This window comes from Gastrolobium bilobum, unplaced genomic scaffold, assembly GCF_033153095.1.
Source record: "Gastrolobium bilobum isolate Gb01-03AN ecotype WA unplaced genomic scaffold, APGP_CSIRO_Gbil_v1 utg23571, whole genome shotgun sequence".
NCBI lineage: Eukaryota > Viridiplantae > Streptophyta > Magnoliopsida > Fabales > Fabaceae > Gastrolobium > Gastrolobium bilobum.
The window spans coordinates 19,502-35,037 of NW_026897251.1; the positions used below are offsets into that span (position 1 = coordinate 19,502).

A 15,536-nucleotide genomic window follows, 5' to 3' on the forward strand; every position below is an offset into this window, starting at 1 on the left:
CAGTTAAATAAATGTTTAAAAAAAAGAAGACGAAGAAAACAGTTTAATAAACAATTTGAAAATAATGTGGGGTGGATAAATAGGTTTACCCACAAAAGCATATTAGTCAAATTGTGGACCGTCTAACACTTGACAACCTCAATACAATACCAAACAAAAACACACCTGCTATGCTAACAAAACGGAAAGCTTCACTTTCAGCACTTTTCATGATTTGGCCTTCATATTGATACGCGTTTAATGTGTTTGAAATATTTTTCTTTCAGTGATAAACTCTTAATTAATATTCTTAATTACTAGTTGAGAAACTACCTCTTTGAAACGTCTCTTAGGTATTTATTTATTTTTAATGATATATTTTGAGTATAAATTGAGTTTATTTTTTCACTCAATTATATTTATTGCATGTACTGTCCGTGATCAGCCAAACACATCATGTTCACGTAATGTAGTTCTTATTTCTATTAAGATAAGAACTTACAAGGAAAATATTAATTGTCGATTTGAACATGATATAAAATATGGCCGCCATATTTTATTTTCCACTTTGAAGTTTGAACTGGTCTAAAGGGACCGACTTTGAATATCTTTTTCCAACATTGGAGCGTATGGGACACAGTTTCTCAATATCTCCGGAAATAATAATATAATCTTATTAGCTGGCTAGCCTCCTATATATAATATCATGCATTTACGCCAAAATTAAAGCGATTAAGCAAAATCATAAGTGACAGAAAACAGAGAAAGATTAAGCAGAATCATCAACATGGCACGCAAAGGCTTTTACTTACTCGGCTTCATTGCTTTTGTTCTTGTGATTAGCAAATCCAATGTTAATTGCATAGAAACTGTTGCAGTTGAGCCTATTCTTGACGTTGCTTCGTTGAATCGAAACAGTTTCCCTCCAGGTTTCATCTTTGGGGCAGGATCCTCGTCGTACCAAGTATATAATTAATCTTCTTACATTAATGTTTATTTGTTCACTTTATTTTTTAGACTCTGATATTGATATATTATGTTGTGTTTATGATATGTATATTTATTTATGTATAGTTCGAAGGTGCAGCAATGGAAGGTGGTAGAGGACCAAGCATATGGGACACCTTCACCCATGAACATCCAGGTATATATACAGTATCTCAATTTTATTTTATTTTTTCTTTCTTTCCAAGATATGGGGAAGGGAAATTATTAAGCTTTGCATGTTATCTTTTATAGTTTAATTAATAACCATATAAAATAATTGGCGAAAACATCATGCATGTCTTACAACAGCGTCGTCACTCGTCAGTAGCAATAGAAAAAGCGTTATTTTATATCTTCATAAGCGTAATTTACAATTTTGTACACCTTGAATTTGCATGCAGAAAAGATAAAGGATAGAAGCAATGGAGATGTAGCCATTGACACATATAACCACTACAAGGTATGGTTGCGTCTAAACTGAATGATGTATGTTGAAAAATGTGAAATTCGTAATTATAAAACATAACTAATACTTGTATTTTATGAACTGGTAAATTATAACGTAATAAAACAAACAGATCACTTAAAGAAACTCGATGGAATTCGACCCGACTAACAAAATTTGAATTGATCAAATTGAAAGTTAGATAAATGGACATTAAATAGACTTCCTTGAGTGGTTTATTTTGTATTTTGATTTTGATTTTGATTTTCGGTACAATATATAATACGTTTTTGTCCATATATATATTATAGGAAGATGTTGGGATCATTAAGGATATGAACTTGGATTCATACAGATTCTCCATATCATGGTCAAGAATATTGCCAAGTAAGTCAAACGTTGAACAACGAATTCTGTTGGATTTTTCATTTAAGTTGAACAATTAAAATTAATCTTTTATGAACTTTATTTCCACAGATGGAAAGCTAAGCGGAGGTATAAATCAAGAAGGAATAAATTATTACAACAACCTCATCAACGAGCTAGTGGCTAATGGTTACAACCCAAACTCAACTGAATCAATTTCTTATTGTATTTTTCCTTTTGACTTATTCTCTTGTTGATAATCATAATGAATTAAATATCAACAATTACAGGTATACAACCATTTGTGACTCTTTTTCATTGGGATCTTCCCCAAGCCTTAGAAGATGAGTACGGTGGCTTCTTAAGCCCTCGCATAGTGTGAGTTTCAATTCCAAAGTAAAAACTTATTGCGTGTTTAACAAATTCAATACCTAGATATGATTATAATCTTTTAAACAAACTTATTATTCTTCAGAAAAGATTTTCGGGACTATGCGGATCTTTGCTTCAAGGAATTTGGTGATAGGGTGAAATATTGGGTTACTTTGAATGAGCCATGGAGTTATAGCAATAATGGCTATGCAAATGGGAGAATGGCACCAGGTCGTTGTTCAGCTTGGTTGAATCTAAATTGTACTGGTGGCGATTCTTCAACAGAGCCTTATTTGGTTACACACTATCAACTTCTTGCTCATGCAACAGCTGTTCGTGTGTACAAGACCAAGTATCAGGTTCGTTACACTTTGATGATAATAACCATGTACTTTTAAACTATATTAGGTTTTACTATGTTAATTATTTTTGAATTAGAGGAATGATAAAAAAAAAAAGTGTAACTATTGATAGGTGTTGTTTTTTAATTTTTTAATTTTTTTAAAAAGAATACTTATAATAAACCAAAATATTTGAATACGTGTGTGTGCAGGCATCTCAAAAGGGTTCGATAGGCATAACCTTGGTAGCAAACTGGTACTTGCCACTCTCTGATTCCAAATCTGATCAAAAGGCTGCTGAAAGAGCAATTGAGTTCATGTATGGATGGTAAGAGCTCCTCTTCCTCTCTTGACTAAGTGAAACTCGCTATTTTTATTTGGGATATGTTTTTCTCATGTTGCATAAGACATATTGTCTCGTGCAACACACAAAAAGTCAATATGATTCGTTTTTTTTTCTTTCTCTCTTCTTCTTAATGGGTCCTATTCACTTTTTTGTGTGTTGCACGAGACAATTTGTCTCATGCAACATGAGAAAAACATTTCCCATTTTTATTTTTGTAATAAAAGGTCCATGATTTGTTGAATGGAAAGTTGAATTCAAAGCTTATTTGATTTTAGGTATATGGATCCACTAACATCAGGAGACTATCCAAAAAGCATGCGATCTCTCGTGAGAACGCGATTACCAAAGTTTACCACAGAGCAATCGAGACTACTCATTGGTTCATTTGATTTTATTGGTCTAAACTATTACTCATCAACTTATGCCTCTGACGCACCTCATCTGAGCAACGCTAGACCTAATTACCAAACAGATGATCTGGTCAATCCTGCATGTAAGGATACCAATCTATTACCTTTTATCATATACCGCATATAAACATTGAATTTGATCAAGGTTGATAATGACTTATCTTATATATATATATTTGTGCTTTATTGTAGTTGAGCGTGATGGGAAACCGATAGGTATAAAGGTACGTGTATAGCCACCTAATTTGTAATTGCTTTATAAGTTTAATCCATTTTAAAAAAATATTAAACTAACCCTTTTTTATAATTATATATGCAGATTGCTTCCGATTGGTTGTATGTTTATCCACGAGGAATTCGTGACCTTTTGTTATATACCAAGGAAAAGTACAATAACCCTTTAATTTACATAACTGAAAATGGTAAGTAATATTGTCTGTTTATATAACCTATTTAGTTTTCTTGAGTGCAATATTATAAATCACCATACATGGTTTTCTTTGTTCTTTTTAATGACAATTTGCATTATACATATATATTTACTTGTAGGTATAAATGAATTCGATGATCCAACCGTATCAGTTGAGGAGTCCCTTATGGATACTTTCCGAATTGATTATCATTATCGTCATCTCTTTTATCTTCGATCTGCAATTAGGTAAAGTATTCTTCTATATTTTTTTAAAAGGGTTTTCATGTATTTTTATCATATAATTTAACATGTATTTAATTTAATTTACTTACTTTAATTTATTTATGTATGACAGGGAGGGTGTGAACGTAAGGGGATATTATGTATGGTCTTTGTTTGATAATTTCGAATGGTCTTCGGGCTATACGGTGCGATTCGGAATGACCTTTGTGGATTACAAAAATGGCTTGAAAAGATATCAAAAACTCTCGGCACTGTGGTTCAAGAATTTTCTCAAAAAAGAAAATAAACTTTATGATTCTAGTAAATAATGTTATGAGATTCATTCATTAAAAAAAATTATATTTGTAAATAATTATTTTATTTTTTTATTACCTTTTGTTGTAAATGATGATAAATATATCATTTATGATTGATTATATTTTTTAATTTACCGTGTTTTGCATTTCTTTTCTTTTTATTTGTGATATTTGATGAAAATAAAGCTCACTTTTTTCTGTTCATGTGGCTGGAAAATAAAAATTCAACGAAGCAAGTAACTGTAAGTACTATATATGGATCACTCCAAACAAAAAAAAATAATGATAAATGACCCTGGGAAGTTGGAATAAAGAGAACTCAATTACATTAAAAAATATTAAACGCTTTAATTTATTGAAGCAACCCATAATGACAATCTCGGCCCATCGGCTCCAACGTACGCTAACAGGCCCAGCAGAATCAAGAATAGGCCCAAATACATAAGAGGCATACCACACATAGATCAAAATCTTGTAATTAAGGATGAAACTGGACCGGATTGGCTTACAAGAGCCTTTAACCTGGCCCGCTACTGGTACGCTTCCAAGCCAGCCCAACCAAACAACAGAGCCACATCTGCCAAATAACAGCCTTTGTATCGCTGATATCAAAATACCACATCCGCTCGGCCCAATCTCCCCTTCTCTCACACCCGCCATATCACTTCTACACTCTTCTCACATCATTGGAGTCTTGGACCACACTCTCTCTCACTCTCGAGTTCACCCACAAACCACCACCATTCTCTCTTTTCTCTCTTTACGTTCTCATTTTCTCTCACCGGACCGCCACTACTCCTTTCATCAAGGAAGTCCTTTGTCTCTCTTCTTCTCTCACGCATACCCTTTAATCATAAAATTATTTGGGTAATAATTTTCTCATGCAGTAGAAGATAAGTATTATCTCATACAGACTCATTTGTGCATGTGAGATCAACTGTTAATGGAAGAGAAAAAAAAAAGGTAAAGTGGCATCTATCTTGAATTTGTGTATGTAGGAGATAGATTATATCTTATGTAATATAAGAATAATAAATCCCAAATTATATATATATATATATATATATATATATATATATATATATATATATATATATACTTTAATACTTCTTAAGTTGTTATACATGAGAAATTTTGCAATAACACTTAGAAAGTCAGAATACGTAAGTGGATCCTGATTTTTTTTTTTTTAAATGTCTGGATCTGCATGCACATCTTAGTACAAATATATTTGTTGCATAATTTCCCATCTCTCATCGTTGCAGAATATATATATATATATATATATATATATGAATGGAGACTACTTAATATTGGAAAATATTACTCTCCTTTTACATAAGATATCTTCTCTCATGTTCTCTCACTTCGATTTTCGTACCCCTCTTTTTTCTTCTTTTTTCTTTTTTCTTGTAATGGTGGGATCCACCTATTTTTTCTCTACAACATAAGATAACTATCTTATGTTAAATGAGATTAATAAAACCCCTTAATATTATACTTTGAAGTAATTCACGGATGTGGTAAGCAGGAGATAAGAAAAATATAATAATATATATTTAGATACATGATTCACGGTTTGTCTTCATGAATAATAAAGCAAATTGTGACATGTAATCAGAAGACCTCTTCATGTATAACCTCATCTTTGATTTATTGAATCGTCAAAGTTTTTATTTGGTGGCTGTTTTTTTTTTTTTTCGAAAAAGCTTAATCAAATATCTTTTTATCATATAAATTTTTTTTATGAAGCCTCTTATCATAAAAAAAAACTTCTAGGGACTTCTTTTAGGATGTACTTCAATTTTTTTTGGAGTTTTCATATTTTTTCTAATTATGTAATAATTAAAAAAATTGTATTTACATATTTTCCTCTCTATTCTAGTAATGAATCATATAATCTCCTCTTCCCCTTCAAAATATTAAGAACGTCACTAAAAATAATAAATAAATTATATTTTATTTATTCTTAAATTTATTTTTTCCTTTAAAACCTTTATCTTTTAATTTTTATTATATTTGTGTTTATTATATAAATAGAACTTACGAAAATATAACTTACAAAAATTATTTTACTAAATAATTCATTTTTAACTTGAGCTTTAAAATAATTTTAAACTTAAAATTTAATATAACCATAAACAGTTTTTAACTTTTTTTAAACTCTTAATTTTAATTTTAATTTAAAAATAATTTTTAATATAAAAAAATACGTCAAAGTGGCTCAAAATATCATCAATTAAAATCGCGTTGGGTGACTAGGTGACGCTATATAGATTCAATCAGATACAATGCATTTATTAAATTATATTAGTTTATTTTTATTAGTTTCCCGCACAATTATATTTAAAGAAAAGGACGCGAAATCAACACGAGGAAAGTTTTTAATCTTCATAAAATTACTAACTCAGGCAGTCTTACTTTTGAATAATTATTGCGCGTTGCGGCGCTCCGCTTCTCATTTGACAAATATAATGCTGTATAGCAGCTATTACCCTTTATCCGAGTTTAATTTATGATATTTGACCGATTATTGATGAAAGATGCAGGTTGGACCTAATATTCTGTCAATAGAATAACCTGTGTAGTACTGATACGGATACGGAACACGTGACACGATACGACACGACACTCTGACACTGACACGTTAACTTTAAAAAATGTTAGATTTCGACACGTTTTGATATTAAATAATATTTTTAATTTATGTAGTGTATATTATCTTTAATATTCAATAATTTAACAAAAAAATGAATCTAAACTTATAATATTCATAAATTTTGTAAAGAAACATAAGATATCCCAAATATTTATATTAAACTCAATAAAATGGTAATCGTAATATAACAAATCTAATAGTTGGAGCTAAAAACTCAACGCAACGCAACTTTTGTACATTTTTCTGAATTTCTATAATGCGTGTTGGAGTGTCGGGGAGGGTCGGAGTATCCAAGAGTGTCGAGAAGTGTCAGACACGACACGTTAGGATTTCTGAAGTGTCGGTGTTTGATAGAGAATAACAATAGCCACTATTTTTAAGGGGATAGAATTAACTGGTATATATCTTAAACTACTGGCATGGTTCATACATGGTCATATATATTGTCTTCTAATAAAATAATAATAATTATTTTTCATCAATTAATTTATTCTGATGATGAATGTTATACTTACAACCATTTTTTTTTATAACTTCTTACAACCATATCTTAATACCGTTGATTTCTGTCAATCAACGGTTATCATTTATTGTGAATTAATAATTAATTAATGAGTTTAATTTGCGAAAATCATAACCGTTGATTGACAGAAATCAATAGTGTTAAGATATGGTTGTAAGAGGTTGAAGAAAAAAAGTTGTAAGTATAACCTTTCTCTATTTCGATAGCTTAAATATATTTATAAGACAAATCATTTTACACTATTGTAAATATAAGAACTCTTACATTTCATTATTAATCAATAATTTTCTTTGTTTCTAACGGTTCATGTGAACTCTGATTTCCAATAAGTTATACCAATGTAAATAAAACTAGCTAACGGTTAATAATTAGAAGAAAAAAAAATTGTCCTTACACTGATTGGAAGTTGATAATTTCCTATTCAAGTTATATATGCACATATACCAGTATTTAGAATTAGTTAGATTATAATAAAATAAGATGCAAGTTATCTTGAGGTAGGAATAAATTTTTTATAATTTGACTACTTCTATATATAATCATTAAAATAATATGCAAGTTATATATGCACATGTACCATTATTTTAAATTATAAATACGCACATGTACCATTATTTATAATTTGATGTATTTTGATGATTTTGTTATAAATTTTAATTCTAGATTTAATCATAAATCCTAAACACATTTGATTATATATATAAATCATAATTTATAATAATTCATATTTGATTATATTTATGGATTATATTTTAATTAGTTTGAATTTTTATTTGATATATTTTTAAAATTAAATTTATATATTTTAATAAATTTATGTATTAAGTTTTTAATAAAAAAACTCATCTGATTAGATTAAAATAAATTATAATTTTAAAACAAATGAAACTCATCATATGAAAAACATTTGACATACTAACATTTGAATATTACAAATTTTGAAAATAAATATAATTTTGTTAGAATTTGTATTTCTTTAATTTGTTAAGATATATTGTAGCTAGTGGTCAAATAAAAAAAATATCTGAGCTATGATGGAGTAATAGCTATATCTATATCTCTTAAGAGGTGAAGTATTTCGTTATATGGGTATTCAAGGAGGCAATAGTTGTAGCAACTATTGGATTTATACGGAAGCGGTTTAGGACCTAGTATATTGATATGCTTACCGAATCATTCTCGTTTTTCAATTACCTCTTGGTGCGCAGATCTCGTGTAGAATCTTCCCTTGGAGGTTCGATCTATTGACGGCCAATAACTCGGTATTTTGAGAGTGAGATTATTTATTAACGGTATTTATGAGATAAACAACATAGAATTTGTAGGATATGTCCCTTTGATATGTTTCGGTACTTGAAAATTAAAGACACTGGCCAGTGCATGTAATTCATTAGAGAAACTATCATAGTCAAGGGAATAAATAATTAATTGAGTTACAGAAAACTTGTCAATCAATTATAGACATTCTACAAAGGGGCGATGCATATTCGTGTTATAAGTGTTATTAATCTTGGAGTTCAAGTTCAGGCTTTTAGTGGAACAACACCGAATTAGATAATCATTCGTTGATTATCAAGAGCCTTGTTTAATAACAGGTGGTAGATCCTCAGGCTAGCTCAAGAAACGGGATGAGACAATTTCAGTTGATGACGACTATTGGGATACATGGACTTAGGCTTAGGGCTCAAGCTTATACTCAAGAGCAAGTGAGAGATTGTTGGGTTTTGCTCTTTCACTAAAGCCCAATATGGTCTAATGTATAAGAAGAGCCCAAGAAACCTAAAACTCAATCTGCTTAAGGCTAGGGTTTCTTGGAACCCATATATATTCTGCACTTATAGTCATCAGCCTCTTAAGTCTTCATTTGGTGGTTGCAGAGACTGACGTAAGGTCATCTCCCTGAAAGTGAGAGAGTGTCCACACACTTTCTATTTCCCCTTGAGACATAGTCTGGAAGATTTGCCACAGTCTAGTTTCAAGGAGGCTGTTCGTACCAATGTTATAAAAACTGGACCGACCTGGCCGGGTCGACCCGGAAACCGGTGAACTGGTCATGTAACCGGTCCGGTTTTTATATTGGACCGGCCATGTTACAGAACCGATGTGACCCGGTGCAACCCAGTCGGTTTTCGTAAAAACCAGTGACCCGGTCGATTCAACCGGTGACCCGGCCTGGTCTATAAAAAAAAACTAATTTATTTTCATAAATTAATGTCTTTTTTTTTTTACTCTCAAACACAAATGATTTGTTTTCTTCTGAAATATTTGAGTGATTTGTAACTTATTAACTTACATAGATTATGTACCTACAACACTATATTATCTTGATTATGCAATATGTAGGGAATTTTGATTTGATTTATAGTTAGAAATGTCGTTTACTGAACCTGAAACACTAGTATCACAAATATTATATGTTTGATTGATCTTTTGTTGGACAATGATGTGTAATTTATTATTTTCATATTAAAATATTTGAAATTAGTATATGTTTTCTACAGTATTTAAGTACATTTATAGTTTTTTTAATATAAATTGTAAATTTACATATACTTACCGGGTCATGCGGTTGAATCAGTAACTCACTGGTTGAACCAGTGATCCAGTACCTCGACCGGGTCAATAACCGGGCCGGGTTTAATAACTTTGGTTCGTATTGCAGCGCTGAGGAGATCAGTTCGTGAGTTCGTGCTGTGACGCAAAGGACTCTAGTTCGTGGAACATCATCTCAAATCTGCTCTACAAGAGGTAATAATAAAACTATGATGATCCTATACATCCAAATCACAATGGTCTTAAACACTTCCGCTGATGCAATTGCTCCTACAATATAGTATGAACCTAAACTTTTGAAGAGTCATCATGAGTGCAGTCTCAAAGCAAATTGATAAATGTGGAGTGCGTAAGGGCTACGATAGCTCCAAAATCTGCCATAGTATAACAACTTCATGAGATGTTGAATATCAAATGCTTCTTCTATTGGAACAGAGAGGTTTGTCTAGGCAGAAAAATATTAATGAGAAAGATTGAGGTGAGCCTAACCATTAACTAATTCTTCACTTTTGCAATAAGGAGTTGCTCGATCATCGTGTGTGTACAATGTTAAGTTGTGCATCTGAGATATATTCTCTATATGGTAAGGTCTTTGTGATCTCTATAGGAAGATGGGAGACTGATCCCTTAATGGGCATTTCCAGACTGGCACAACAAATTGGGCCGTGAAGGCTGGTCTAAAATAGTTCTTGGATAAAAATAGTTCCAGTTATTATATAATAATATAACAAAATTTACATTTGATAATGGGACAGGTTATATTTACAAACTTTTTTGCTTACAAACTCTTACAAACTACACTATATTCTCCCGAGAGAATACAAACTTTTACAAACTACACTATGTTCTCCCGGGAGAATATAGTGTAATTTGTCAAAAAATTCAAAAAAAATTGTAAACGGATCGTGTCCCTTGATATATAATAAGTATAATAATAAGAATATTATAAATGAAAAATTAGGGGAAAATGTGCATCATTTTGAAGGACAAAAATTGTGTTATTTTAAGTGAGAGAAAGAGATAAATCATAAGAGAGAGAATGAGTGAGAAAAGTTTTAAAGATGTGGGTCCTACCTTTTTGTGAGAGTGAAAGGATATAATGTGTGTCATTTAAAATGACACACCTTTTTCCCACAAATTATATTATGATTTAATGATTCGTGTTACAATTTTTTATGCATTCTTAAAATAATGTTGCACTAAAAAAAGTTGCGAAACTCAACATCCCGGCCTACTACTGGAACTGGAAGTTAAACTAATTGAGTTATAGTTATAGTTATACATTGTCAATTCAAAAACCCCAATGGGTCATACATAGTTATACAGCCGCCATATTTTAATAACTTTTTTAGTCAACATTGCTTAGTTGACTCGGCTAGTTTGGACAATTGCTCAAAGAGAAATATGAAATCATCATTTTGTGACAGTCCGATTGGGTGAACAGTTTGGGACAAATTACACCCACTAGTATTATTAACTAATTCTTAATTTAAAAAATTATTTATTATTCATCTTTGACCATACAAATTAAGATAACGAAGACCGCATTATATATTTCTTATTCCTTGAAGAAAAAAAAAATGTATAAAAACGCCGCCGTCTATTTTGACATTCAATTTGAGGGGTGAATAGGCCAAAAAACACGTGCAAAAACGTAACAGTAATCAAATAAGATAAGAAAAACGTGGGAAGAAATAGTAAGTGAGTTTTCCTATATAAAGAGGGAAGGATTCCAAGAGATAAAGGGCAAGTGAGTAAGCAAAATATATCACCAAATATGGCATTCAACGACTATTTCGTTCTCAGCTTCATTGCTCTTATTCTTGTTAGCTCATCCAAAGTTACTTGCACAGAAACAGATGTAGTTGAACCTATTGTTGACATTTCATTAAGTAGGAGCAGTTTCCCTGAAGGCTTCATCTTTGGGGCGGGATCCTCGTCCTACCAGGTACGTACATATATAGCTAGCTCTTCTTACAATATTATACATAGAATAGTAATTAATGACCTATCTAGCTGCTTACTTTATTTCATGATTTTGATTTTGTTATGTTTGTAATATGCATGGATATATATACATATATATAGTTCGAAGGTGCAGCAATGGAAGGTGGTAGAGGACCAAGTATATGGGATACCTTTACCCATAAATATCCAGGTAAGCTCGTAATTCGTCATGGATTGACTACAATATAGAAAAGATTATTATTATTTCAATGAAATATAGGAAAAGAGATTATAGACCATTTTATTGGAAGAAAGTCAATATATAGTACATGTCCTATAATATAATATGCGTCAATGACCAAAAAAAAAACTTACATTTGTTTATCTTGAAATAATGAAATGCAGAAAAGGTCAAGGATAGAAGCAGTGGAGATGTAGCCATTGACACGTATCACCACTACAAGGTATATATATAGTTCCCTCACGGTATTTATTTGTATATATCTTCACTATCTTGTAATTAAAGTCATGAATGATGTATTTCAAATTAATTATAGTGTGTGGTGTTCATAAATATAAATGAAAGATTAATTATTTAAAACACTTACTTAATAAATTATAAATATGCGAGTATTTATTTTTCCAATTTTCTTTCCCTTGATTAATACATTTTTTTGGTAAATTTCCACTTACATTTTTATTAATGATTGTCGTTTACGTACGTACACTTTATTTTATGAATTACAAACTATATATAAAACATTAAACCCAAATGATTCTTAATGAATCAAATATTACACCTAATCGTGGAATTCGACTGCAAACAAATTTTCAACTCTAAATAAAAGAAATAAAATAAAATTCAATATAGATTTCCTATAGTAGTTTCGTTTGTATTTGATGTTGTTTTTTCTGTACACTAACGATATTTTTGATGTCCACATAAATTACAGGAAGATGTTAAAATCATGAAAGATATGAATTTGGATTCATACAGATTCTCCATATCTTGGTCTAGGATACTTCCAAGTAAGTTAATTACAAATCAATATGAATTAAATATTGCGTAGTTGGGTGTTTCGCTTTGACCATTTAATTTTTTTTATTAAACTATATATCCACATGCAGAAGGAAAGCTAAGTGGAGGTATAAATCAAGAAGGAATAAACTATTACAACAACCTCATCAACGAGTTACTGGCTAATGGTCAGAATCCAAACTCTACTAATTCTTCAAATTTGCGTTACACTTTGAAATTTAGCATTTTCTCATGATGTTTATTATCATGATTATTAAATATCAATCATCGTGAAACCATTGCAGGTATACAACCATTTGTGACTCTTTTCCATTGGGATCTTCCCCAAGCCTTAGAAGATGAGTACGGTGGCTTCTTAAGCCCTCGCATAGTGTGAGTTTCAATTCCAAAGTTTAGCTTATTGCTTGCTTAACAAATACAATACCTAGATAAAAAACTAATATGTTGAACAAATGTATTAATCTTCAGAAAAGATTTTCGGGACTATGCGGAACTTTGCTTCAAGGAATTTGGTGATAGGGTGAAGCATTGGGTTACTTTGAACGAGCCATGGAGTTATAGCAAGAATGGCTATGCAAATGGGCAAATGGCACCAGGACGTTGTTCTGCTTGGTTGAATCCAAATTGCACTGGTGGTGATTCTGCAACAGAACCTTATTTGGTTACGCATCATCAACTTCTTGCTCATGCAGTGGCCGTAAGAGTGTACAAGACCAAGTATCAGGTTTGATATTTTGTTGAGAACCTTTTACTAAATTGTTTTTGAGATAGAGAAATGATTAAAAGAAAAATGTAGCTATTGATAGGTGTTGTATTTAATATTCTTTTCAAAATTACTTATTAACCTAAATACTTGAATATGTGTGTGCAGGCATCTCAAAAGGGTTTGATAGGCATAACCTTAGTAGCTAATTGGTTCTTGCCGCTCTCAGATACCAAATCTGATCAAAAGGCTGTAGAAAGATCAATGGACTTCATGTATGGATGGTAAGAGCTCCCATCTCTCTCACATAATTTTTATTTAGGGACAGGATCCGTTTACAAATTTTTTTTGCAATTACACTAAGTAGGACCGGTCGTACACTGTGTGATTAATGTAGGACCGGTCCTACTTAGTGTAGTTTGTAAACAAAAAAGTTTGTAAATATAACTTGCACCTTTAATTTATCTACAATTTTTATTAAGGCTTTGAAGAGTACTTGGGTTATGGTCTTTAGGGGTGTATATGTTAACGATTTGATAAGGGTAACTTGTTAATTTTCTTTTTTGGGTGATAAGGGTCCATGACTTATTGAATGGAAAATTGAATTGAAAGTTGATTGATTTCAGGTTTATGGATCCACTAACATTAGGACACTATCCAAAAAGTATGAGATCCATCGTGGGAACACGATTGCCAAAGTTCACTACAGAGCAAGCCAGACTACTCATTGGTTCATTTGATTTTATTGGACTAAACTATTACTCTTCAACTTATGCCGCTGATGCACCTCTTCTAAGCAATGCTAGACCTAGCTACCTAACGGATTCTCTAGTCAACGCAGCATGTAAGGACACCAATCTTCTATACCTTCCTTTCAATTCTCTAAATTAGTTGCATATATATGTTGAAATTGGTCATGCTTGACAATAGCTTGTCTTTTATATTTGTGATTGATTTCAGTTGAACGCGATGGGAAACCCATAGGGATAAAGGTATATGTTTAGCCACCAAACTTGATATTACTTTACAAGTTTGATCCATTTGATAAAATACTAAACAAACTTATTTTAATAATTATATGCAGATTGCTTCCGATTGGTTGTATGTTTCTCCAAGAGGAATTCGTGACCTTTTGTTATACACCAAGGAAAAGTACAATAACCCTTTGATTTACATCACTGAAAATGGTAAATTACACCTATCTATATATATATACCTTATTTAGTTTACTTGAATGTAATATCATACATCCTCATTTGTGATTTTCATTTTTTTTTCTTCTTAACATTTGAAAAAAATATGTATGGCAATTTACATTATACATACTTTTCTTAACTTATAGGTATAAATGAATTTGATGATCCAACACTATCAGTTGAGGAGTCTCTTATGGATACTTTCCGAATTGATTATCATTATCGCCATCTCTTTTATCTTCGATCTGCAATTAGGTAAGTAGTCTTTTATATTTTTAAGAGGTTTTTGTATCCTTAATCATACATTTAAAAAGTTGTTTAATTTATTTCCTTTTAATCATGTATGACAGGAATGGCGTGAATGTAAGGGGATATTATGTATGGTCTTTGTTCGATAATTTTGAATGGTCTTCTGGTTACACAGTGCGATTCGGAATGACCTTTGTGGATTATAAAAATGGCTTAAGAAGATACCAAAAGCTCTCTGCATTGTGGCTCAAGAATTTTCTCAAGAAAGAAAATAGACTGTATGATTCCATAAAAAAAATTACGAGTTTATTCATTCATTAAAAATTTATATTTGTAAATAATTATTTGTTTATTTAGTTTATTATTTTTTCCTTGTAACTAGGTCCTATTGGATCAGAAGGGTAGTGGAGAATAGAGATGTAGATTTATTGATCATATATTCGATTGTTATTATTGTTTCATTAATAACG

At 31.1% G+C, this 15,536-nt stretch overlaps 2 protein-coding genes across 2 annotated transcripts; both read left to right on the plus strand.

Annotated features, from left to right (window-relative positions):
* Positions 1-766: 766 nt before the first annotated feature.
* LOC133305229 (cyanogenic beta-glucosidase-like) lies at positions 767-4,209 on the plus strand. Its single transcript, XM_061505387.1, has 13 exons — positions 767-943; positions 1,054-1,123; positions 1,368-1,426; positions 1,723-1,798; positions 1,889-1,966; positions 2,068-2,155; positions 2,253-2,508; positions 2,703-2,818; positions 3,112-3,329; positions 3,439-3,470; positions 3,566-3,668; positions 3,796-3,904; positions 4,014-4,209. The coding sequence occupies exons 1-13, from the start codon at positions 767-769 to the stop codon at positions 4,207-4,209; spliced, it is 1,578 nt and encodes a 525-aa protein (XP_061361371.1).
* A 7,500-nt stretch (positions 4,210-11,709) lies between these two features.
* LOC133305237 (cyanogenic beta-glucosidase-like) lies at positions 11,710-15,405 on the plus strand. The gene is made up of 13 exons (XM_061505400.1): positions 11,710-11,880; positions 12,021-12,090; positions 12,285-12,343; positions 12,833-12,908; positions 13,008-13,085; positions 13,203-13,290; positions 13,387-13,642; positions 13,790-13,905; positions 14,248-14,465; positions 14,582-14,613; positions 14,706-14,808; positions 14,964-15,072; positions 15,168-15,405. Exons 1-13 carry the CDS (start codon positions 11,710-11,712, stop codon positions 15,385-15,387), a joined length of 1,596 nt encoding a protein of 531 aa, XP_061361384.1. The 3' UTR covers positions 15,388-15,405.
* The last annotated feature ends 131 nt before the right edge of the window (positions 15,406-15,536 follow it).

Excerpts from the sequence above, each read along its gene's own strand:
- LOC133305229 (XM_061505387.1), top strand. The coding sequence starts at position 767 with ATGGCACGCAAAGGCTTTTACTTACTCGGCTTCATTGCTTTTGTTCTT. Across the intron at positions 2,509-2,702 it reads TGTACAAGACCAAGTATCAG|GCATCTCAAAAGGGTTCGAT; the intron begins GTTCGTTACACT and ends GTGTGTGTGCAG. Across the intron at positions 3,669-3,795 it reads AATTTACATAACTGAAAATG|GTATAAATGAATTCGATGAT; the intron begins GTAAGTAATATT and ends ATTTACTTGTAG.
- LOC133305237 (XM_061505400.1), top strand. The coding sequence starts at position 11,710 with ATGGCATTCAACGACTATTTCGTTCTCAGCTTCATTGCTCTTATTCTT. Across the intron at positions 11,881-12,020 it reads CGGGATCCTCGTCCTACCAG|TTCGAAGGTGCAGCAATGGA; the intron begins GTACGTACATAT and ends ACATATATATAG. Across the intron at positions 15,073-15,167 it reads TATCTTCGATCTGCAATTAG|GAATGGCGTGAATGTAAGGG; the intron begins GTAAGTAGTCTT and ends CATGTATGACAG.